This window comes from Dioscorea cayenensis, chromosome 9, assembly GCF_009730915.1.
Source record: "Dioscorea cayenensis subsp. rotundata cultivar TDr96_F1 chromosome 9, TDr96_F1_v2_PseudoChromosome.rev07_lg8_w22 25.fasta, whole genome shotgun sequence".
Lineage (NCBI taxonomy): Eukaryota > Viridiplantae > Streptophyta > Magnoliopsida > Dioscoreales > Dioscoreaceae > Dioscorea > Dioscorea cayenensis.
The window spans coordinates 18946002-18971858 of record NC_052479.1 but is presented as its reverse complement, the minus strand read 5'-3'; the positions used below and the strand labels follow the sequence as shown (position 1 = coordinate 18971858).

General features: G+C 35.3%; 1 protein-coding gene across 1 annotated transcript; it reads right to left on the bottom strand.

The window, feature by feature from the left end:
* Positions 1-18593: 18593 nt before the first annotated feature.
* On the bottom strand, positions 18594-21630 carry LOC120269500 (enolase 1, chloroplastic). The gene is made up of 4 exons (XM_039276834.1): positions 21081-21630; positions 19608-19915; positions 19054-19208; positions 18594-18953 (listed from the first exon to the last, which is right to left on the bottom strand). The coding sequence occupies exons 1-4, from the start codon at positions 21464-21466 to the stop codon at positions 18609-18611; spliced, it is 1194 nt and encodes a 397-aa protein (XP_039132768.1). The 5' UTR covers positions 21467-21630; the 3' UTR covers positions 18594-18608.
* Positions 21631-25857: the final 4227 nt, after the last annotated feature.

The following is a 25857-nucleotide window of genomic DNA, read 5'->3' as shown; positions in this document are numbered from 1 at the left end:
TCCTAGAAGATGTTAAAAAACATATGAAACAATGGCGAGCATGTGCAATCTCTACTGATTAGAAAAGGGCATGTCCTACTATTGTTGATAATCACAGCTAAAACAATTATAGTAGTGAAAGGAGAAAGAGATGGCAGCTTGGGTAGAGAGTCGAACCCGGGAAGAACGGCTAGAATGAATGGAGTTTCTTCAATCGCTTCCGTGCACTCTAAGATTACAATCTAGATGCTTCTCCAGAAGGCAACTCCCACATGACCCTCAGGAAAGAAAATAAATAAACCTTTCTTTTCGTCTTAGGCTCTGCCTACCATCCAAAAAGTCAAAGGTGGAGTCGGCAAGCCCCAAAGCAAAACCGGGGCCCTTTACTTAACCATTGCCCTGGGGTGCCTGTTGAAAAATGAGCTGGCAACTCATAGAGGCGTCATCGTCTAGGCCTTCCCTGTCTCTCTGATCTTCCTTGCCAATTGAACGTCTGATGGAACATTGCTCCGACCTGAGTTATGATAGAACGAGCTTTTAGGTAGCTACAGTAATTACAAGCTTGGGAGTACCTTCCTCATAACAAATTTAATATATTAACAAGTGTCTTATGCGCCCATCCATAAGCAGGAGGCAATCAACCGTACGATAAGAAATTATAAAGCTCATGAAACCGGGGATTAGGTTAATTTGATGTTGGATATCCCTAATATACTGTAATCGGAACTGCCGGTTCTGCGGCAAGGACCTCATCAAGGTCTAACACGAGGTCGACTCCAGCCCTTCCCGACGGAAGGACTCGAGTTGATGATGATCGGATCTCGAAAAGTGAGAGGTTCATCACCGAAATACAATAAAGAGCCGATCGGAGATGCTGTGGAAATAGTGACTCACGTTGACTTTTTGTCGGTTCTTCCCTAAATCTCAAAGAATCTATTAAGGATACGAACACGTGCACACTTTCCAAGTGGTTCGTCCAAGTAGGCTACCATGGAGAAGTAACCTGCTAATTACATGGCAGACAGTTGACTCTCTCCCCCTTTGTGGGGGTCTGGACCCCTACGAGTGAGCAGAGTTTTGCTGACGCCTCGAATTAACGCTTTTCTTGCGACATGTTTCTGCCTTTGAAGATGCGCTTAGGATTGGCCGGCTCACCGACTTTGACCTTGAATTGCTAACCCGAGTTGACTGATAAATGGAAAGATCCTTGACAGCTGCAAGGCTTAGCCCTTGTTGTCTGGGACAAAGAGAAATGGTAAAGGTCCCTTCCCTCGGTTACTTCAGATAAATGCTTGTGTGATAAGAATGCGAAGTATTCATTCCTTATGATAAGCATTACTTTTATCAGGTTTTAGCACTAATATGTGTGCATTTATGTTACTTTCATACGCATAGGGTTGTGAAGTTAAATGTTAAAGAAAGAAGCCAATGTAGATCGTGAACGCACTATTTAGAGAAAATCTTGAGAAGGTTCAAACGCGAAGTCATAAGTCGGGTTCAAGATGCAAGAATGTGTGCCAACCTCCTTGTATTCAAGTTAGCACAATGATTTCGAGGGGCACAAAGGCAGTAACATTCGAGTATCTCGGCTTGTACATTGATAGCAAGATCTTCACCAATGAAGCCGTTTATTAAAGAAGCAAGGCGATCTACGACATAAACGTGTGCCCGTTTACATTACCTCGATGAAAACATGGATTCGGGAGTGTTTCTGGCCGTTACTGTAGCTGATTCTGTTCACAGCCGATCGAAAAAGTGAAGTTCAGAGAATCCACATGAGCGTGTGGACATTATCCATGCCAGTGTGGAATTTCCACAGGCCCGTGTGGAGAATCCATAGGGGCGTGTGGATACCCGATTCCAGCCTTATTTAAGGCCAATTTCAGCCCCAATTTCAGGATTCTTTTCTCCATCTTTTTCCCAACTTGAGAGAGGGCGGGGGATAGGGTTTTTATGAGGTATTGGCAAGGGATTTGGAGAGATTCTACGGGTTTGACATCGCGCTCCATTTGGAAGAAGGTTAGTGGGAGAGCTTTCGTCGGCATCGATCTGGCGAGGAGTATCCTAGGCCGGACAAAGGGACCTTTGAAAGAGTCGAGGCTTCTCCACAAGACCATCGTCACGACTATAAAGAGGGTTTTCTATGGATTACTTTCTTTTATATTCGATTTCATTGTTGATTGTAACTAGCTCCATGGAGAGCTAAACCCCCTAGTGGGTACTTGGATTTGTGAACCCTATGATGTATTTGTTTCATTAAACCTTTTATTATGCTTTCATTAACTGATGCTTTAATTGAGTTCCAATCTTGAATGTTTGATTGAATGAACACTCCCTTAGAGTGACACTAGGGTCGAGAGTTCTTATTGGTAACCCTTGTGAGTGAGTGACACCACGAGAGTTAGACAAAGCTAGATTGGAGAGGGTTGAGAGGGTGAGTCGAGAGGTATCGGAGCGTCCCCTTTTCCCTCCAGTGTGATTTATCCTACCTCTATTTCCTCGAGTTCTTTACGGTCATAGTAGAGTGAATAGGCTAAGGGATGACCTTCCATTGGGGCTTAGTTGCAGAGGCAACGGAGTGAAGCGTTGAAGTGATTTTAGCACCTAGGGCTTAATTGTGACTAGGGACCTTCCACCTGGACCAAAGGGTTAGGTCTACATCTAGGAAGAGGATTTATCACTTGGAATCCCTAGAACTCATTGCGATTTTGTACGAGTGCGAGGTGTTGAGATTGTTCGATCTCTCCTTCGGGACATGTATAGAGTCAGGCATGGTTGACCTTTGATTTGGGACCATGTATTGAAGGATCTCCATGACTCATTAATGCATTAGTTAGGAAGCATAATAGAGAGTTTTGCACTTGAACCGATCGTCCTAAGCGAAACAATATCCGAGTACCCCATTTATATCGATTGCCTTACCTCCCCTTTACTTGTGCTTCTCTTTCTTGTCTCTTTTATTCTTTTCTACATTACATCTTGTTAACAAAACCATTATTCATCTTTCACTTGGTTAAGAAACAATTTAAGTATTTTTTATTCCTTACTCCCTGTGGATACGATACCCACTCACCTGGAATTTTATTACTCGACAAACCCGTGCACTTGCGGGACATACACAAGGGGCGTTGTCAACTTCCTTGCCTTCCCTCGTCGTCTCGTCCTCGTATCATAGAAGAGTACCTATGCACTATGTTCCGGTTCACTGATAAGGAAGATAGAGTTGGGGTCGGGGTCTATGAAGAAGAGTATAGAGCAATGGCTCACACTGCTTGTGAGTTTATTTGGCTTAAGATGCCAAATGGTGTTGGAAACAAAAGTTATGAAGGTATATGTCGATCAATACATATTCCCCATGTATTGTCCATTTCCAAATTTAATTTCACAAATGCTAGCCACCAAACACCAAATGAAGAAGATTTATGCATGGGCAAGAGAATATAGATTTGGAGATTATTCTAGGCTAAGCACATCCTCTGAAGCATTAATGCTACCAAGCCCGGAAGGATCTCCTGAAGGCTTAGATGACATTACTAAACGGAATTTAGATAATATGATGGAAGGATAAGAAACAATCCAAGGGTTCTATTGAAGATCACCATTCACATTCCCAATCTTTTGGTGGACTGAAACGATATTTGTTTTTTTAGTGTGTAAAAGAATGTTTATTGTTTAATATGTAAAATAAACTTGTAACTGTGGCAGTATTGTAGATAGCGAAGAATTTTTGTACACCACATCATGTCAGTCAAGTTTGTATTGTAGACAATGGAGAATATGTGTCCTCCCCTGTCATGTCAATCAAGTCAGTGTCTTATCAGGGTCTTGTCATAGCCCTGTTGTAAAGCCTTGGGCTTGAGTGGTTTTAGCCCATTGTTTTGTGTCCCTTGCAGTCTATATAAGGCTCCTTTGTGTTTGTAAAGATCATGACCAATTGGATGACCAACTCTTTCTATCAATAAATAAAATCCTTTTCTTAAACTCTTTCATCTCTCTCCCTCTCTATACGCTTCCGACCCTAACCTTTACTTCACTTTATTCTCTATGCTTGTAGATCTCTCACCGGAGAAGAGTTCAAAGTAAGTTCAAAGGCATCCCCAAACCTAGGGGTGAGCAAAACCGGATACCCGACCCGGTTTTCTGGATCAGCAAAAGCTTGACCCGTATCCGACCCGGTTTAAATCGGGTACTAAAAATCGGGTACCCGGTTTAAACCGGATCGGATATCGGATATCCGGATCCAAATTTAAGTTTCATCTCCTCCATGGATTTTTTTTATATAACAACATCAACATTCATAAAAAACAAAAAAAACAAAACAAAAAAAACAAAAAAACAAAACAAATATGAGAAACTTGTAACTTATAAAGAGGATTAAAACCTTACATTATTCTCCCCACAAAAAAAGTCAAAAACATAATAAAGAGTTTCACCAATCTTAGACATAAAGATTTGGAATTTTTTTCCTTTTACTATTAATCCTAGAAGAGTTTAAATTTATTAATATGTATATATATATATAATATAACTATATATAAGTAACTCTTTAAGTATTTAAACGAGGGATTTTTATTTTTTTCTACTTACACCCTAGTAAAAATTTTAAATTTATTAATATATATAATAAATTTAAATTTTTATATGATCTAAAAAAAGTAAAAAAAGAAAAAAATTTATCTTCAAGGGTTTAAATGAAGGGATTTGGATACTTTTTTTAAAACCATATAAAAATTTAAATTTATTATATATCTAATTATCTATCTATATATAATTATATATATAAAGCGAATATATTAAAAACCGGATCGGATTCGAATACCCGGTTTTTAATTTCTCCCGACTCGTATCCAATCCGGGTTTTCACCTTAAAAAAATTGAGCAGGTGCCGACCCTCTTTTTCGGATCGGGTACCCAAAAAATTCGGGTAAAAAAACCGGATATCGGATTGGATCATCGGATCAAGATTTTTTTGCTCACCCCTACCCAAACCCTATCCCAATAGTAATGTAGAGGCTTAATTGGGTGCACAACTATGAGAATGAGAATGGACTATGTAAGAAATGACTAGTATTATCCGAGGAATTTTATGGGCAAGAATAAACATTGTTGACTTTGAAAATGACATTTTGGCCATGTGAAAATTTAATTTAATAGAAATATTTCATTTAAATAATTAATTATAATAATTAAATTAAATAATAATTAACATGAATAATGTGTTTTAAATATTTAAGAATAATAACTAAAGTAAAATAACACTTTCCCCAATCGAAATTTAATTTTATGTATAATTAATTAAAATAATATATTTAATTTGAATATTTAAAATATTTTATAAATAAAAAAAGTTTTATCCTTCAATATAACTCACTATCAATGTTATTTATTTGTACGTATTTAAGGGTATAAACATAATTTTATCACATTCTCTCGCTTTACTTTTTTCATTCCCAATAATGAAGTATCTTTATAACCAAATACAATTTTCATTTTCATTATTATTGCTACAATCTCATTCATAGTCCCTTTCACATTCCCATTGTACTATCATTCCATGAACTAAGGAGTCTCAAGTTAGATTGTTGAGAATTCCGATAGATCAGGGCTTTTGCTTTTGAATGTATCTATGAAATCAGTTGTTCGATGAAATCTCCATAGGGACATCGAGCTAAAGAGTCTCCAGGGTGGTTTGTTCCTTGTTAATGATTATATTAAAGAGAAGATCTCACATGTGATTGAGAATTTGACCTATTCCAAAGCTCTAGATCATTTCTAGCAACTTGCACTCTTGGCAAATTTTGAAGAGCCTTATTAGTGATGCAAGGGGAGCCTACTATCCAAGCAAGCTCACTGGGATATTTGGCTTCTTATTAGCTCACTTGAGTTGGTGGGCTTGCCTCAACAATGCATAAAATCTAGGTAGTTAGCCGAGTTTGCTTAAGTAATTTATGGTGAATTGGGAAAGATCAGAAAAAACAAGAACGAGTCACTGGATGTATCAACAGCAATTTGGGAAAGATTAAAAAATAAGGAATAAGGGAAAATTGATAAATATAAAAAATTAGGGAGGAATGAGGTTTGTTTATGAAACATTAGGGGATTTACTAGCTATGAGGAACTTTATGGGGGCCTTTAGGTCTGTTAAAACTTGTTAGGGACCTCTACATCCTTTTCCCAGAAATTAATCTACAACATGGTCGGTTTAAGGGGTATATATGTTGGTCATTTAAGTCAATGGTTTAAACAACACCCATTAATTAGGATAAATCTATCCCCTTACAAAATCTAATGTTAGAGGGAATAATGGTTGTCATCCAAACGCCTAAGAGATTAGGCGAGCTCTAACATTAGGTGCAAATTGGATTTAATAACAAATCATCTTTGGTGTTTTTTGTGTTGTGTATTTTGGAGTTATAACTAACCTCAGTGTTTTTATATTGTCTTTTAGAAAGGGCATATATAGCATCCTTATAACTTTTCATATAAGTGCCTTCATTTTTAAATGGGTTGACTAAGAGATATGTCGATTTACATATACCTTTTCATTTATAAAATCTTCTCATATATATTATTTCACTCTCTTGATTGAGTCAGCAACTAAAAAATCAATTTGAATTAAAAATAATTAGATTAGATTGTTAAGTCTTTTAACTAGAATGGAACTAAAGTTCAAAATTGTTTGTTTTCTCATATTCTTTTTTTTTTATTGGGGGATGGGCAGTGAAATACCTCAAATAAAACTAAACCGAACCTCAATCAGATCAAGAAAAACTTAATATGAATGAAAAGTAATAACAAAAATTAATTTGAATTAAAAATAATTAGATTAATTTATTAACTTTTTTTTTAACTTGAGTGAAACTAAAATGTATTTTTTTTTACTATTATTTTTTTTTTTAAGGGGAGGGAAATACCTCAAATTAAAGTAAACCGAACCTCATTCAAACTAGGGAAAACTCAATATAAATGAAAGTAAAAACATAAATTTGAATAAAAATAAATTAAATTAATTTATTAAGTCTATTAACTAGAACAAAACTGAAGTGCAAAATGGTTTTGTTTTTTTTTTTTTTGGGGAAGAGGAGCGGGGCGAACCCACTAGAGACCCAGGGACGTGCACAAGCCTCGGTGGAACAAGTGGGGACAGGGCCGCGCTCACGTGGGCGCTGAAACCACCCATACACAACCACTATTCACAACTCCCAGAAATGTGCCCTCAGCCGAGAATCAAACTCTCACCACTCGGTGAGAGCTCTATCGGCAATCCGTGTACCAATAGACCCGAAGGCAAAATGGTTTGTTATTCATTGTTTGTTTTACGGAAACCTCAATCAATTGGATCGTTAAAAATTCTATATGAACTAAAGTAAAACAATTTGAATAACTAATTGAAGTTTTTCTTGTTTTATTGAGTTCTATAATCCTATATGTTTTTTTTACTCATCCCTACAAATATGTTTTATTGAGTTCTATGATTCTATATGTTTTAAGGGGAAACCTCAATCAATTGGATAGTGAAAAACTCTATATGAACGAAAATAAAACAATTCGAACAACTAATTGAAGTTGAGTTCTATGATTCCATATGTTTTATTGATCATCCCTAGAAAAAATCATTTTAGGGGAGACATATATAGACGAAGGGATTGGGAACCTGACCTTGCACAAGGCACCTAACTATATGAGGTTGTATCATAGTTTAAATTTTTTTTTTTATCATGAAATATGTAAATAAATATTAAAATAATCTTTAAAAACTGGACTTGATTTAATGTCAATGACAGGAGAAATCTTATATAAGATAATAATGGCTTGGCTTAGGATCTAACAGAAATACAAAATTAAATATCAAATACTAATCTGTTTTGATGTTCCTAATGAAAATTATATCATTCTTGTGTGGAATTTTCAATAGATACACAACATGTATAAAAATTAATTTTACATATAATCATTTTATAATTAGTCATATGATGACAGAAAATGTCAAACAATAAGAATAAAAATTTATGACTTAATATACAAATTTCATACAAAATCATCTATATACATATATATATATATATATATATATATATATAAGTAGCAAACCAGCCCAGCTTGATGATGCTAGGCCGAACTTCCCTTGGCTATAAATTATGTCGAGCTGAACTTCACATTCATTAGATATATATACAAGCGCAATTTTGATGGCATTGGGCCCAATTATAGCTTGGCTCCAGCTCAAGTTTAAGAAAACAGTTTGTTTGAGCTTAGTTCGATTTTGATTTCAAAATTTTGCCCTGGTTTGATTCGGCTCAAAATGATTGCAGTGATTTATGTTCAAAATCTCAAGCCTAACTTGATTTGGTTCAAAAAGGAAAATGTTCCTTTTTTTTGTTTTTTACAAAATGGGCAAGCTACATTAGTGGAGTGAAGTGGTTTTCTAAGTATACCAAGTATCCTCATTCGGCGCAGCGGGTATTCAACCTGCTATATTTCCCGTTAGGTTGGCTATGCAAAAGTGGCCAATTTTGTGAAAAACTGTCTGATCTGTCAACGTACTAAGAGCATCCCAAATGGTCTTCTTTTATAGCTCATTGAGCGCTCAATGAAATGACCACCTATTAAAGAAGGTTGGTGGCCACTGAGCGCTTCGTGGCCACCAACCGGTTAATGGGTGGATTCCATTTTTTTTTAAATTAAAAAGTTTTAGGACCTACTTATTTTAGTAATATTTTTTTAAAAATAAATTAGATTTTGTTTAACCATTGGATGCCCAATGGCTAGGATGCTTTTTTTATTTTTATTTTTAAACTTTTTTATTTCTATATATACACCCACATTCTCAAAAAAACCTATATTCTTCTCCACTTCTTCATCTTTAAATTTTCTACTGTACTATGAATAAAAATACACCTCCATCTTCCAAAGCTCCAAAATTTTCAAATAATTTTCAATATTTTCAAAATTTTCTATATTATTTTTCCACCCATGTGCCTAATTTTCAATTTCCACAAAATTCCTAAAATTATTCAAACTCACAAAATTTTCCCCATTTTTACCCAAATGTCCTAAATCAACCAAGTTTTCCATATAGTTATATTATGTTTTCGGGACCCGGATTTTTCAATCCAAGCATGGCAAGTGAACAAGGCAACACAGAAATAAGTGGTCTTCCGATCCCTTCAAGCTACCCTAAAGACGAAAATTTAGCACCACTTCGGAGTGAACGAAGACGGAAATTAATGATTTTATGTCTTTTATAAATGACTTTAATTATGTAATATTTTTAGTATTTTCTAATTTATATAAGTTGTTTTTTTTATTCCTTCACCATCTTGATAAATTATATTTTATTTGTTCTCATCACAAATTAATTTACTTTTTTCAAAATAATATTGTAATTTATTATGATTTATACAATTTTTATTATATTTTAAATATTTATTTTGAAATATAATTTTCTAAATATGCTATTAATTATTTTGTTAATAATATTTAATAATTTATTAAATAACTATGTTTTAATGAAATATATTAATGTAAATAGTTAAAAAAATGAATGAAATGATTGTGAGTCCCATTTATAGTATAACTATTATAGGAGATAGTTTAACTAGTAAAAATTTAATGAATTAAGGATATGGCATTGACATCAAACTCTAGTAGGATAGTCTAACTAATAAAGATGCCCTAAGGAAGCAAATACTAAGCTTGAGGACTTCTACAACTATTGCCAATTCCTTTTCGAATATGGGAAGATATTGCAATGAATTTAATGTTGGGCTTGCTTCTCTCAAAAGTTTTAATTATCTTGGTTGTAGTTGATTTCCTGTCGAAACACGGCCATTTCATGCCTCTTCAAGTATATTTTACAAGCACTATGGTAGCTAAAGATTTCATAAATAATGTTGTGAATCTTCATGGTGTGCCTCATTTGATTGTTAGTGATAATGATCAAACTTTCACAAGTAGATTTTGGCATCATTTATTTCAATGAACGGGGATGCCACTAGCCATGCCCTCTGCCTATCTTCCTCAATCGTATGGGCAAAGAGAGGCTCTCAACAAATGCTTGGAATTGTATTTACGCTGCTTCACATTTGAGAACCCAAAATGGTGGGTCAATCTGCTCCTTGGGCTAAAATGTGGTATAATACAACCAATCACAGTAGTATTGAGATAACCCCCTTTGTAGCAAGTTATGGCAAAGAACCACCCCTGTAGTGTCTACCTTGCTTCACTAATGAAATAAGGTGTTGGCCCAACTAAAAGAAAGTTTACTCAAGGCACAACCTCGAATGAAGACTAATAAATGAAGAATTAAAGTTTCTTGTAATGTGGGTGATTGGGTGTTTGTCAAATTTCGACCCTACAAACAATATTATGTTACACTATGTACAAATCAAAAGTTGGGAATGAAGTATTTCTGGCCTTTTTCAAGCAATTCAGAGAATTGGTGCAGTAGCTTACAGACTCTAATAGCGTCTAGAGGCAAAGATACACCTTTTACTAAAACAACGTCATGGGAATCCAACCAACTCCTCAATTCCTCTACCCTTATTAATTGTAAAGTATGGGCCTCTTATCCAACTAGCTTACATCCTAGAAGCACAAAATGCTATCAAACATTGATAGAGGACTACTCAAGTGCTTGTTCAATAGGTTGGTTCAAATTCAGATCGAGCATGCACAACTCATGGGAGGATCTCTCTTAACTACAACGACAATTTCCTCAGATGGACCTTGAGGGCAAGGTCCTTTTTTGATGGACGGAGTAATGTTATATTTCCTGATAGGTTGGCTATGCAAAAGGATCACACAAATATGTCAACAACTCAGGATAGGTCAATGCAAAAACAGATAGGGAATGGTTGAGGAAATGATGACACGTGGCGGAAGAATTCTCGGGATAGGAGAATCAATAAATACACAGATAGGGGATAGAGACACATGGCAAACAAGGACTAGAGAGAGAAATGTAAATCTTTGTTATGACGGTTCTTATACCAAGCTATAGGAGCTATAAAAAGAACAAAGACGAGGAGAGCTGCATGAGAGAAAAAAGAAAAGAGAGGCCTGATTCACAAGAGAGAAGAAGGAAATGTTGGGAGATCTAGGTTTTCTTACATAATGATCAAGCTGCAGAGAGTTTGTTTTTCTATTTTTGGCATTTACTTGTTAGTAGAGTATTGTTATTACATTAAAGAAACATGTAAAAAGTTGTTATTGTTGTTCTGGATGACTTAATTCCATTCCTGCTATATTTGTTGAATTCCTTTACTTAATTTGAGTTGGAATTAATTACATGAGATAAACTCAGCCAACCTTATGAGCTTTGAGATTTGATTTACAAAGATTTCATTTAGAAATTAGTAGATCTATTTGAAAATTCATTACAAATTCTCGATCTTCACATGTGCGCACGGCAAAATGCTTATTTATAATCCATATCATATTTTTTTAATATAATAATATAGTTGAGTCCAAGCTTAATGAAGTATTAAACATGCTTTATGTTTTTTTTAATATTATCTTTTCTCACTTTTTTTTTGTCTCCAGTTCTTTATTTTTGAGTTTCTCTTGTATTTTATTTCTTCTTTCGTTTTTAATTTATTCTTTTTCAAACTCTCTTCGGACTCCTGTCTTCTCTTTCCCTTATGATCCTTTGATATAATTATAATAATTATTATTACTAATATTATTTTTCTCTCATTCTTACTTGTGACCTTGTATTTCTTCCTGGTGACTTTTCCCTCTTACCAGCACGCTTAAAGAAATTTTTATTGATTTTATTCACTTAGGACAACATTTCATTTTAAATTTGTCATTGATTGTTTGAGTTATGTGCGACACATGTGGGCTCTGATGACAAAATGGTCATCTATTATTAATATTCAATATTGATAAAATGCAAGTCCGAAATCCATCTTTTCATAGTGAGGCATTAAATTTGTCTAACCAAGGAGTTTACACACTGTAACTTCTCATCTCGATGGTTATTGCACAACCTTCAATCAATGTCGTACAAGAGGTAACTGAAATCAAGTTACGGCATGGGAAAAACTCCCTGCGCAAGCCAATTGTGTTATCACCTTAGACGTGTGGCGTGGATCAGTGGTCGAGATGTGAGAATATCTGTCTTCACAATTAAGGTGCCTTTGGGTATACATTTATGAAGGCTTCGGCTTGCCCCTAGTGGCTATTTACGTACCCACATTTCAAGTGTAAGCGCAATCATTGGTGAAAAAAGAGAGGGTGAGAAAAGGCTTTCGTGATTTAGAACACATTTGCCTCTCCCCAACCAATGACTGAAATGGCCAAATTCCAGATTTTGCTCGCCCTCGTGACCCTTGCTACCATAAGACTTCCCAAATGGCCTAGCATTCTCCTGAAGGGCTACGGCGGCAACGTAGCGAAGAGACTTCCTGAGTGGCCTGACATCCCTTCGAAGGGCTACGAAGGCAAGAAAGCCAAAAGACTTCCGGAATGGCCAGGCATCCCTCCTAAGGGCTACAATAGCCAAAAGGCTTTTGGAATTGTGCCTAGCGCCATCGCCGATGTAACTAATGCTTCTTATGGGGATGGGGCCTGGGCAGAGTCAAGCGCCCCTGGAAGTGCGATCCCGACACAGTAAGAAGTGGATGTTATACTCTCGCACCAATGTCCGAACAGACAAGTCTCCCTAAGAGAGGAGGATGAGGAGATTTCGCAACCATGAACACTACTTAGGTCTATTGTGTTCCTAGGATGATGTGAATTTTAATAACTCATAGCAACATGTGTGACGCGGCCTTCATAAAATAAAAAAACCTCTTGCATTTTATACACATATCCCTCTATTTTTCATCTCAGCAAGTACAGGTTAAAACCAAAAAATAATATTCATTTCATAAAGATGGTATACTGAAATCAAATAAAAACAAAATACGGGTAGGAACCTAAAGCGCTTGCTAAGTTTTCGAGTATGAAGCAAAGGGATCCACTTCCTTATCTATTGCGATTAAACATGTAGATGGCCACGAAGGGTGGTGCATGCCAAGAGGAGGCATTCTCAACATTGATTGATTTAGATTTTTAATTTATTATAATTTATTTATTTATTTATTTATTTTTGACCTTTTAAAACCACTTGTTTAAGCTATATCCATACCTCTATCACCTGGACCAGGTAACCGATAATAATTTGTTGTTAACAAAAACAAAACTTAAAAATATAGAAAGTTAATGATTTTTCAAAAAATATCCCAACGATGCTCCATTGATAACAAATACTAGCAAGCTCATGCAAAATCTAGCTTGCTTGCACATGATCAAGGATACTCACACAAGACATGATGAGTTCGATAGAGTCCGTTAAGTCTCCTGTGAGATTGACGTGGTTAGATTTATTTTATTTAGCAATGTGCAAGCTTCCGTGCACAGGTCAAGCTCGAAAAACGCACAAAAGAAAAATATGATAGAGATCAGGGTTAAATGGTAATTTAAAAAATAAATAAAAAAAAAAGTAGAGAAAAAGTTTTCAAAACATAAATAATTTGAATATATTAGAGAAGTTTGAAACATCTGTTGGGAATATTAAAAATGGGGTGAAACTTAAGCGTCGTTTGCTACCTATACATATTGAAAGACATATTTAGGGAAGACAAACAAACAACAAAAGAAATGAACGTGATTACAAATTGGGATTCATCTGGTCTTGGTGAATTCTAGATTTGAAATCTTTTGGGTGGAGAGAAAAAAAATATATTATGTACCAGTTCCATGCTTTGAGAAGAAAAAGATCAGGATAATCATTATCTGACCCTCATAATTTTTTTCAATAAAATATTTTATTTACAAAAGGTTAGAAGTTTCTTGTTTTTTTTTTTTCGCGTAATTTAGCTTTTAATCAAAAACCAATGAACATTATGCCACTAATTTTATAAAAATCAATTTCATGATTTTTTGGTTTTTTTCTCAACAATCAAATTTTTTCAGGTAAACTGCACTATTTATTACTATGTTTGTATAATATACTTTCAAGGCACCAACATGACAATACATCCATATGTTTTAATTTTTAATAACTTCTTAATGCCAAAGTGTTAATTGCATGGCTGCGGATCTGTTTTAAATCTTCATTGCTATATTTTTTTTTTAAGGCAAATTAAGATTTTAAAATAAATCCTTATATAAAAATATTTCTACACATAGTAAAAAAAATACCATAAGAAAAACTAAACAAGAGTCAACAAATGGAAAAATTTATTCAATGGTTGGTTCTTTTTTTATATTATATACATATGAAAAACCACCACGTCGCATAAAAAAATGATTTTTCAACATTATTTTATTTGATTTTTGGAATTTTTATTTAGTAAAATTTTGGAAGAAATTAATAAACTTAAAAAATATATATTTTTATGTCATATAAATTAGTTTTTAAATGAAATGATAATTTTGTCTATTTGAGTTAACACCATTAATGACTTGGTAACCGTTGTTTTTTTTTTACAAATATGAAAACCAAACATCATAGAATAAAAAAAACCACATTCTTTATTTTGCAAATCTCAGCACAAGAGTTTTTTTTTAATACTTTTTCCTAATTATAAACATCAATGCTGTGGTAGATTAGCTCTACCTACCCGATTATTGTTTGAATTTATACATTTACATTTTTTTTATATTAATTAAGTAGGAAAACAAGCTCAGAGATGTAAAGAAATTTATATATTTGAGTTAAAAAACATTAAACACATACCAAAGTAGTCCCAAATACATAAACATATATATATATACATGTTTATAATTATTATATATTATATAATAATATTATAAATGTTACTATTCGAATGTATATTTTTTTACATAAATCAACTTGGTAAAAAAACAGTAAGTACTTGTTGAAGGTAATTATTTTCGCATTATATACATAATTTTAAACATTAATGTTACAGTGGTTTAATGGATACTTTATGTAAATTTAAGTTCTAATATTAAAAAATTTGCAAACTAGAATGAAAACACAAGAAAAAACCAAACACTTTCTATTACAATTAAGTAAGCGAAGTTGGTGAAGCATGGAACTTTTCTATCACCCAAAAAATTAAGTAAAAGAAAAATCTAGCATTTATTATAATTAAAGCTTATGTATGACAATACTTTCTATTACAGAAATCAAAATTTCTTTTTTAATTTAAAAAGGACCTGAAGATCATTTTCCACTAAATTAATATGCTTGATTTTCCACAATAGTTATCCTTTGATTGGGTTTCTACAATGACACATAAATTTCTAAATATTTATTATTTTTCTTATTCATAATAGAGGTTGTCAAAATATATATCACATAATTATTGTTTTCAAAAATAATGTGAAATTGATTGTGAGCAATCAACTTATCTAATCATTGCCAAATGGTCTAATTTTCAAAAAGAAAAAAGAATATTTTCCTGCATGTGTGCGTATACATGATGTTTAAGTCAATACTAATTTAATAAACCCAATATCTGGCTTTTATTTATACATAAAAATTGGTGGGACATGAACCCAGACATACAACCAATACACTAAATCCCCTAAAGATGTTACACAATAATAATTTCTTCAAAGGAAAAAAAAAAAAGAAAGAAAAAAGAAGAAGATGAAAGTAATAATGCAAGTGATGACAGTACTAACTATAAAGAAGAAAAATCCATGCAAGGTAGAGATGCATGCATGTCAAGTAGTATTATTATTCATTCCATTCACCCCTCTTCTTGGCAATATAATCCTCAGCTTTGAAATCAACATTAGGATCACCATCTTCATCACTTCTTAGTCTCCTTCTAATCTTCTGATCCCTTATCTCCATCTCTTCATCTTTCACTCTTCCTGAACCTCCAAAACAAGACATGCTTCCTCCCATTTCTCCTCTCTCTCACTCTCACTCACTATCCTTAAAATAATAATAATAAAAAGAATAAAAGGAGAAGGACAAGAGGAAGAAGTGTCTAGCTCTGTTTGTTTCTGAAGGGATAGAATGATGGTGAGTATAGATTAGGTGATATATATAGATTATAAAAGTTATCAGATGAAGATATGAAAGATCGAAGAAAGAATAGAAAAAGATAAAAAAAAAAAAAGACACACTGTTAACGACGAGTATGAATGCTTGAATGAATAACATGCACTTTATGAACCAAAAAAATATTTGTGTGAGAAGAAATGATAGCCGTTCTTAGCGGCTAAGTAAAGAAACAAGGTTGACAAAACAGCTGGCGGACTCAAAAGCATGAAGCACGTTAAACAAAAAGCATGCGGGTGTTTGTAGTGTGAGTTTTGCTGGCCATCAAGTTTATTTGCCTTTTTCATTATAATTCATTGTGGTGATTTAACATGTGAATCATGAAAAAAGAAGAGAAATTTTTCAACAAATGCATGTCTCAGCATTTTGTAATTTTCGACAAAAGCAAGGAGAAATTACAAAATTTCCTGCGGATTCATTTATCGGACATAAACTCAAACTGGGATGGATTTGGGTATGGTACCTTATTTCAACAAATGATACAAACTTTGTTATGAATACACTCTTTTACGGGGATCTGAATGCTTCACCGGCATAACGCACATCTCCAAGTTCTTCTTCAATGGTATGTTTTATAGCTGATATGATACATTCGAGTATTAAAGCAAGCATGCAAGCCAAAATGGATGTATTTCGTTAGATCAAGCGCAGTAAGGATATGTTGTTTTCGTTTGGTCAGAACCAGTCGTCGATACTCTAAGAACCATGGAATCAGAGACATACAGGGCAAGGGTGTCAGCTGTTTGACTTTGAGTCCAATGATACGATGCAAATGAGACCAGCAATCAGATTCTTTCTGGAGAGAGAGATGATGAAAAGATGGAGGAAAGAGGCATCCAGCTCAATGTTCAAATAAAGGAAAGCCAGATTGATGTGCCCAGAAACACCCTAGTTATGACACGTTCTAGTACTGTGGCGCATTAAAGCATAACCAGCATAAATTTTTGAGATTCTACCAGTAGAGAGAATATAGAAGGACAGATATTAAGATTGCAGCATAAAAAGATGCCGCCTACCGAGTACCCACAGGCTTTTGTCAAATGTTCACTTCGGTAAGGAGTCTTGCTCTAATTCAAAGTATAGTGGCAAATCTGCATAATAGGTAAAAGTCTGTAAAAAAAGGTTAGAGATTGGAAGTGTTTATTGTTACAGATTGTACCTGGCCACTAGCAAGACCCACAGAAAGATCTGGTAATAAAATTATTCCCTGTCTCACCACCACAGATGCATGATTCACCCTTCATCCAGTAGCTTTGAGTCAAGGCAGCCCATATTGACTCAGGTATCCACTTGCTAACCTGCAATGAATAAATCATTAGTGTTTTTAATGAGTATAATTATTTAGTTTAGATCTTATTGTCTGGTGTTTCAAAATATTGGAATGGGTTCCTGCAGAAGGACACGGTAATGAGTAAATAAAATGCACATAGAAGTTTCTAAAAATTTATTTTACTCCTTTAGATTTTCATGTAGAAAATTGATCATATTTGAAACTATTAGTGTCATATTTGAAACTATTCACATATTTTTTTTTTGTTAAATGATGTGAGGAAATGATGCTGTAAAAATTATTTGTTTAGCGTTCAAAGTATTTTGCATGGTGTAGATCATGGTAAACAGTGTTAGTTTTCAAAGTGCTGCAAATGCAGAAGTGATTAGCAAATAAAATTTATCATAATGTTAATAAACAATAACACAGTCATCATGCTAGAATTTTGTGTTAAGGTTATGCTTGCATGATCAAACTTGTAAACACCCAAAGGACAACACAGACCAAAGCTATGTGAAAGATGAATTTTAAACAAGATGAAAAATTATGCCCATGTATTAATATCAAAACAATATCTTGAGAATCAGAGTTCAGTTCTAACCAACACATTTGGTCACAAAAGTTGACAGCCAGGACACCTAAAACCAGTTGTCAAGTTCAAATACCCACATTATTTCATCCTATGAGATAACCATGAAAAAAGTTACAAGCATTAAAGCTACCTCGGATTTGATTCAACTCCAAAGAATGGACAGCGATATAAGTTACAGCAAAACCATACTATGTCCCATAATCAATATAGGCTTAGGAGACGGGATTAGACTAGAATTAATTTAAGGCCATAGTACATGTCTGAAAATGGGCTCTTATTAAGCTATTTATTTCAACGGTTACTTGAATGGGCCAACACTGAGAGTTCACTCAATGTATGAGACCTTTCAAAAGTTAAACAAATGACAGAGTATCAAATATTAACACAACTGACATCATTGAATCAAGGATAGACACAAATATTTTTGTATTTTATTAAAGAACACAACAAAAGTTTGTTCTTCAACCAGTTTGATATAATTTGATTGCCAATCAAAACCACTTGCGGAAGGATCTTCATGCAACAGTGTAATTCAATGGCATGTCTACTACATAAAACCTTGATGGCCATGCTTACTATACAGACTTATATGTAGGCTTGGTACATAAACTATTAGCATTTTCATTTTTCTCATCAACTCATATTAAGTACCACTATGGTCGAAACTGTGTTAAACACATTATTCTCATAACCACCACACCATGTTAAACTATGAAGAAATTCGTAAGAATAAGTTAGAAAGAAGACATTGAGATACTCACCTTTAACAGCAATCCGTTGCAAGCCTTCTTCTGAATTGCCTCTGCTATCCTCTTTGGATTGGTGACCAATAAATCATCCCCCACAAGTTGAATATCAACAGAAGATTGAAGTGATGCCCAACAACCCCAGTCATCTTGATCAAAAGGATCCTCAATGGAAACAATGGGGAAGTCTCTAATGAATTCTTTATACAGTTCGCCAAGGCTTTGAGCTGTGCGAACATAAGAACCATCATTTGGCTTCTTCTTAAAATCTAAATCATACCTTCCATCCTTCATAAAGAATTCTGAAGCTGCAACATCCATCCCAATTTTGATCTGCCAATAGCAGATGATGTCAACAGAGTAAAATCAAATTATCATAAGACAAGGAACAAGTTCAAGATGTTATCCTGCCATAGAGAAAAATTATTCATACCTTTCCAGAGTAACCAGCCTTTTCAATTGCATCCATAACCAGGACCAAACCCTCCCTGTTATCCTGGACATTGGGAGCAAAACCACCTTCATCTCCAACATTGCATGCATCTTGCCCATACTTGGCCTTGATAATGCCCTTCAGAATGTGATATACTAATGCATACAAATAAATAAATAAATAAGATGACATGATCTCAATATATCATTAACCTCAAAAACATGTTATGCAGAGAACTAATCAGAAAATTCTAAAGATTGAAAGACTAGCTCGTGTTAACAGTTTGCTAGAGAAGTTGATGCATTTTAGGAGAAGATCAATTTAAAACTTGAATCGTTTTTACAAAGATGTTCAGGTTTTATTATTTTAAATTGCCAGTTCTCAGAAATGACTGAATGAAAGAATAAATTAAATCACCATTAAATATGTTCGCAGAAAACTTGGCATTTTCATGTCTCAGTTTAGTTTACCTAATTGGCAATGAACTAAAGTCCAATTTGATCTCTTAATCATAAAATATGGTTTCTGAAAGATGTGAGGAAGCACTGCATTACCTTCACTTCCCATGCGGAGTGCCTCAGCAAATGAAGCTGCACCCACTGGCAATATCATAAACTCTTGCATTGCCAAATTGTTCCCAGCATGACTGCCACCATTTATCACATTGAAGGCAGGAACTGGCATAACAAGTTCTTTTGTTCCAGAAATTTCCTGAATATGCTTATACAAAGGAATTCCCTTAACTCCAGCCCCAGCCCTACAAACACTTAGGGATACTCCAAGGATAGCATTGGCACCCAGGTTTGATTTGTTAGAAGTGCCATCTAATTCGAGCATGATTGCATCAACATCAGACTGGTTCCTGCATCAGGGAGAAAAATGAAAACAAGACGATGTGACAACTCTATCATAAAACAGTTACTATCTAAATTGCAGCAATATCATAAAACAACTGCTCCACACAAGTTTCACACATAACCGTCACTGTGTGAATTGTGGGCACAATAATACAAGTAAGGTGCTACCGCTTTAGATTCAACCTCACCATTAGTCAGATTAGCCAAGTAATACATAGTCAGGGTACAAACCAGCAGGATGGCTTTAAATGTTTACAATGTGATTTTCCTTGAGCACATCATATGCCCAACAAGATTAAGGGTCACACAACAGGTTGGTGGAATCACACAGGTTAAGTCATAAGTGCGCTGGCCAATTTATAAGTCAAAGTAAACCCTGCCGATTAAATAATGGGGCCAGCATCTCAACCCAAACCTGACTAAGTTATTGTTATAAAGCTTATATGGGTTAGTCTATATAACCCATTTTCATAAATGAAAATCCAATTTTATTTGACAAATGTAAAGCTTACAAATATTTTTTAAATATGTTTAATATATAGAATGCCTCGATATTTTATAAGCTCATAATAGATAGTTCATAGTTTGACAAATATAAACATAAAACATCATAATAAATCAAAATAGAAACTCATCATACAAATCAATTCATTGTAAATCAATTAAACATCATAAAAATTTATGGTCAACACAAACATGTTAAAACCTGACCAGGATTGGTCAAGAAGCAATATAAATTCAGGTTTGGTCAAGAAGCAACAAAAATTTATATGCACACCATTACCAAATTAAATAGAAATTGGTGGATTTTAAGTAATGATCTTGTCTCTCCCCATCAAGGTTTTTTGAAACAGTTAAACATTTTTGGGATAGCAATTCTTCCCGGTCCAGTTCTAATAAATTTTTGCCACACTAAAAGCTCGCATAGACAATATCTAATCTAACATTGAAGATGGTTCACCACATACTTAGCCAGAGCATGTATCAAGCTTTTTCCTATATTGTAAATTGCTCCTCTGTGTAGTTTCTCTTTTTTCTTTCTCAGATGGCAAACCTGAATTAATTTTTCCATCCCAGCGTGCAATTCTCCAAATTACTTCTAAGGAAAAAACAATACTCAAGAAAAGCCCAATGAAATTGAACCAATGAAGCAAAAGAATCAAAATTCACCTGACATCAACCCCGACGAGCTTCAGAGCCAGAACATTATTGATATTTCTAACAGCCTTCATCACACCCTTTCCCCCATAAACCGCTTTATCCTCATCCCTCAGCTCAAGCGCCTCATATATCCCAGTCGAAGCTCCGCTAGGCACGGCAGAGCGATAAACACGACCACCAGCAACAAGATCAACCTCGACGGTCGGGTTCCCCCTGCTATCAATGATCTGACGCGCCTTCAAAGACTGCAAAGTGGAATCCTTCACAGTCGTGGCGGCGGCGGCGGTAGAAGGTGTGGCAATGGAGGCACGGATGGAGGGTCGGCGGGATCTAGAGCGGAAGGTAGTGGGGAGGGAGCCATTGAGGATGTGGTAGGATTGGGAGAGAGCCGCCATTGGAGAAGAAGAGGATTTGGGGTTAGGGATTGAAGAGAAGAGAGATCTGGGGCGAATTTTATTAGGGTTTGGTGGAAGTGAGGGAGAGCTTTGGGAAGTCCGCGGAGGTGGCGATGAAAGCGAAGAGTGGAAGATGGCGTTTGATTTCAAATGGGTTTTCGTTTGGTTTGGTTGTTGGGAGTGAAGACGTTGACGTGGGGTTGGTTTTGGTGATTTTTGCACGTGCCGCAGTGCTAATTTCGCACGTGTTTGAGAGTTGCAATGTTTGGAGATGGGTAAATATTTTGATAGAGTATTAAATTATAATTTTTTTTTATATTTTTATTTTGGGTTAAAATTTCAATTTAAATCAAAATATTTATCTAGCTTCAATTTTGTTTCACCGAATAATCACATGAGAGTTTTTAGCATATTTTTGGTGATGTACATACCAGAAATTCTCTGTCATCATTTATATGACATGTTGTCTGCTCAATTGACAATTCTATTTCCGATGCTGACAAAAAAATATCTAATATCACATTATCAAAAATAGCCCAAAATTTGTCGGATAATCCTTTAGTAAAACAAAATTAAAGTTGGATAACCATTTTTATTCAAATTGAAGTTGGGTAACCATTTTTATGATGAAGATGTTGCCTTACTTCCAACCAGTTTAAAGAAAATATGATAAAGATGTTTGAAATGTCAGATCTAGCCTTGCTAAAATACTTCCTTGGGTTGGAAGTAAGGCAAGGTGATGGTGATCTATCTGTTTCTTAGCGCAAGTATGTCGAGGATCTCTTGGTTAAGGCAAGGATGAGAAACTGTTTGAAATATCATTTCATTAGAGGAACCCATGTAGATTATATCATCTACGTATAAGCACTACAATAGGATGTCTAAACAACCTTGAAGCTTTTATAAACTGTTGGCTCATTGGGACTATGAATAAATCCCATTTGATGGAAGTATAGGACTATACAACTATACCAAACTCTTCTTTCCCTTTGAAGGCAAACCCATCTGGTTGCTTAACATAGACTTCCTCTTTTAAATCTCCATTCAGAAAAGCTGTCTTGATGTCAAGTTGGTAGATGCGCCACATCCTTTGAGCTCCTATGGAAAAATAAACGCACGATTTCCATCCTGGCAATCGACGAGAAAACTTCATCGAAGTTGATACCTTCTTATTGGACATAACCTTTAGCAACCACCCGCACCTTCTTTCTCAACAAGGTGTCATTAGGGTTAAGTTTTGTCTTGAAAATCTATTTTAGAATGATTGCTTGCTTCCCATTTGTCAACTGGGTAAGTTCCCATGTTTTGTTTTTATGGATCGCCTACATCCTTTCGTGCATAGCTGCAATCCAGCCGTTACTCTTAGATGCTTCTTTGAAGGAGGTTTGATCTGCTGTATTTAACGTAAAAGAACAGGTATTATAGATATTTGATAGATTCCTATACCTTGTCAGTGCTTTTCATTCTCTGGTCGAGAACAATTGGTTCGTGAAAGATGAGGAGTGAGTCTGTTGGGATGCTTACAACTATTGATCTAATGTATTCAACTGTGATCTGTTTAGAAAATCTCCATCTTTCCATTTCTCCACGTCAGTCGTGGGCACGAAATTTTGCATAGCTGAGTCACCATCTCCCAACCAGTCCCAGCTCTTGCTCTCAAAGAATTGAATATTTCTGCTGATATGGACTCTTTTAGTGTTAGGGTCAAACACTTTATATGCTTTGGAATTCTCACAATACCCAATCAAAATGCCTCGTTATGACTTTGCATCAAACTTGGCTCTCAACTAATAATTCAACGAGTGTGTGAGTCCAACATCCAAACACCCTGAAGTAATCCACATTTGGTCTAGACCTAGTCAACGCTTTGTATGGAGTTACATTCTTCAGCACTTGTAGGAGTTCGATTAAGAATATATACGGTGGTAGCAACTGCTTCCGCCGAGAACTCTGATGGTACCTTCATCTCCTTCAACTTCAACATCGTCCTCACTATCTCGGTTACATTCTAATTTTGGCACTCTACCCAGCCGTTTTGCTGAGGCGTCTGTAGAGCCATGAACTGTTGCTTGATTCTCAAGAGCTTACGGAAATTTTTGAACTCCCGCAAGATAAATTTGCCTCCCCTGTTAATTCAGAGAACCTTCACATGCACAGATAGCCGCTTCTCCATCAGCTGTTTGAAGATCTTAAATTGTTGTAGTGCCTCAGAATTTCTTTGGATGAAGTACACCCAACTTTGTCGAGAAAAGTCATCGGTTATTAAGAAAAAGTATATATTGCCTCCGAGTGATAGGGTTTGCATTAGGCCAACAAGATCTCCATGTACGAGCTCTAATAGCATGCCTGCTCTCCTTGCTTATCCTTTAGGAAACTCAAGCTGTGCTTGTTTGATTTGACAGCAGGCTTCACATGGGTTTATTAAAGTAATAGATGGAATCTCATTCACCAGTTGCTTCTCTGACACACTTCAAGCTTTTCAAGTTTAAATGTCCGAACCTCCTATGCCAAAGGTCTGATAATGCCTCTTCACTTTGTGTAACATTTGCTGAGTCCACGTTGTCTGCCTCCAAAGGAAATAATCTATGAGGAGTCATGCATATAAATGCTATCTTGGTAGCTGAGGATGTATCTTTTATAATGCGTTTTCCACATGTGAACTCAACACTATAACCATAATTCATTAATTGACCCACACTTAATAAATTTGAGCAAAGTGCGATACATATTCAACATTGGTCAGAGTAGAAGCTTTCCTTGTGCTTCGCCGAAGTGTAACTGCACCAATTCTAGCAACTTTCAGTGCTTTTCCATCTCCTAGTTTGATGGTTTGATTAGGTGTTTCTTTAATTCTTTGAAAGAGGTTCATGTCTCACGACATGTGGTTAGAACAACCACTGTATATCAACCATGTACCTCCAGCTTCATTTGCTTCTTCACTTCTTGCCATAAATAGCAAGCCATCCTCATCATCCTTAACTTTTTAGTCACATTCACCTCCTTGTTCTTGTACCAACAATGGGCCTTCATATGGCCAAACCTTTTGCATATAAAACACTGCACACCCTTATGCTGCTTGCCCCCATCAATTCTACGACCATGCTCATAAATCCTTCCTCATTGACAGATGTGTTATGAGTGTGTAAATTATGCAAATATATAAGCATGCAAGTATGCACTTAATACTACAATGGGTCTGTTATACAGCAAGTATACGGGTCATCAAGTAATACGTTGTGGGGGAACATAAGGGTCATATTTCTCTAGGAACTGCGAGAGGCTCATATTACTTTCTTTTTACTTAATCAATAGCCTAATCGTTTTTTATCTTTCTTTAGATTACTTGTATAACACTATTAAACATTACAATTGGAGATGACGTTAAGCATACTTAGAAGGAGTTGGGAGTATATACTATAATTATCTTGATTATTAATTATGATAGGCGTTAAGTGTCAATCATGTTCTGGGTTTGAATTGGGGAAATTCAAAGACCTACTACCCCCAATAAGCCATGACAACTAGGTCTAAACCACTAGGAACTTAAGATGGAATCTCATTCACCCCAACCTCCTAGGTTTGCCTTATGTGCGGGACCAATCAGACCCTAAGCCTAAGGGACAATCAATCCCTAATCCGAAAACCTTGCTATGCCTAACCTCCTAGAACATGTATAAATCTATCATAGCATGGGTGTCATCAATATGGGGGCATATCCTCCTCACCGACATCAACATGTAACCATCAATTAAGAACATGCAATGATTATGAAAACTAGAACAATTTATATTAATCAATCAATATTCATAAATAATAACCAAGGGACCTAGACATACAATTCCCTTGAATTAAGTTCTTATGGATTATAGCAAATAAAGCATCAAAGCACAAGAATACCACCAGACCAAATAAAGACTAGATAAGCTTTTAATGTATAACTCCCTCCAATAGTTCTTTGAAGATAGGGATTAGAGGATCCCAAGGTTGTCTGATGAAGTGTGTCACTCACACCTCTTTGATAATGATCTTTGAAGATACCTGTCATGTGTAATCTTCTCCGATATGCTTGTTAACGTACTCTTGAGAAATCCGCCAGGATCCATTGGAATATTGAAGAAACACCATCTTCCACAGCTTAAATCTCCAGAAATCTGGCATTCCTATCTTCTTCGGCAAAAGTGCCTCCCCAAATTTAAAGAATACTTGAGTATTTATAGTAATTGGCTCCGCCACCGCCTCATCACGTGCGTTGTAATGCCCATTGTGAGTAAGTTGTTGCTTGGGCTCCAAGTCACATCCTAATACAGTCTTTGGGTGTTATGTGTTTTCACAATGGCCATTATAGACTTCACAACAGCCGTTGTGAGGCTGTTATGGCTTCAATGCTGCTA

What these genes read in the sequence shown, in the direction of transcription:
- LOC120269500 (XM_039276834.1), bottom strand. Translation starts at nt 21,466, where the DNA reads ATGGCGGCTCTCTCCCAATCCTACCACATCCTCAATGGCTCCCTCCCC. An exon ending in CTCGTCGGGGTTGATGTCAG is followed by an intron (nt 19,916 to 21,080) that starts GTGAATTTTGAT and finishes TCCCTGATGCAG; the next exon opens with GAACCAGTCTGATGTTGATG. An exon ending in ACTCCGCATGGGAAGTGAAG is followed by an intron (nt 19,209 to 19,607) that starts GTAATGCAGTGC and finishes TGTATGCATTAG; the next exon opens with TATATCACATTCTGAAGGGC.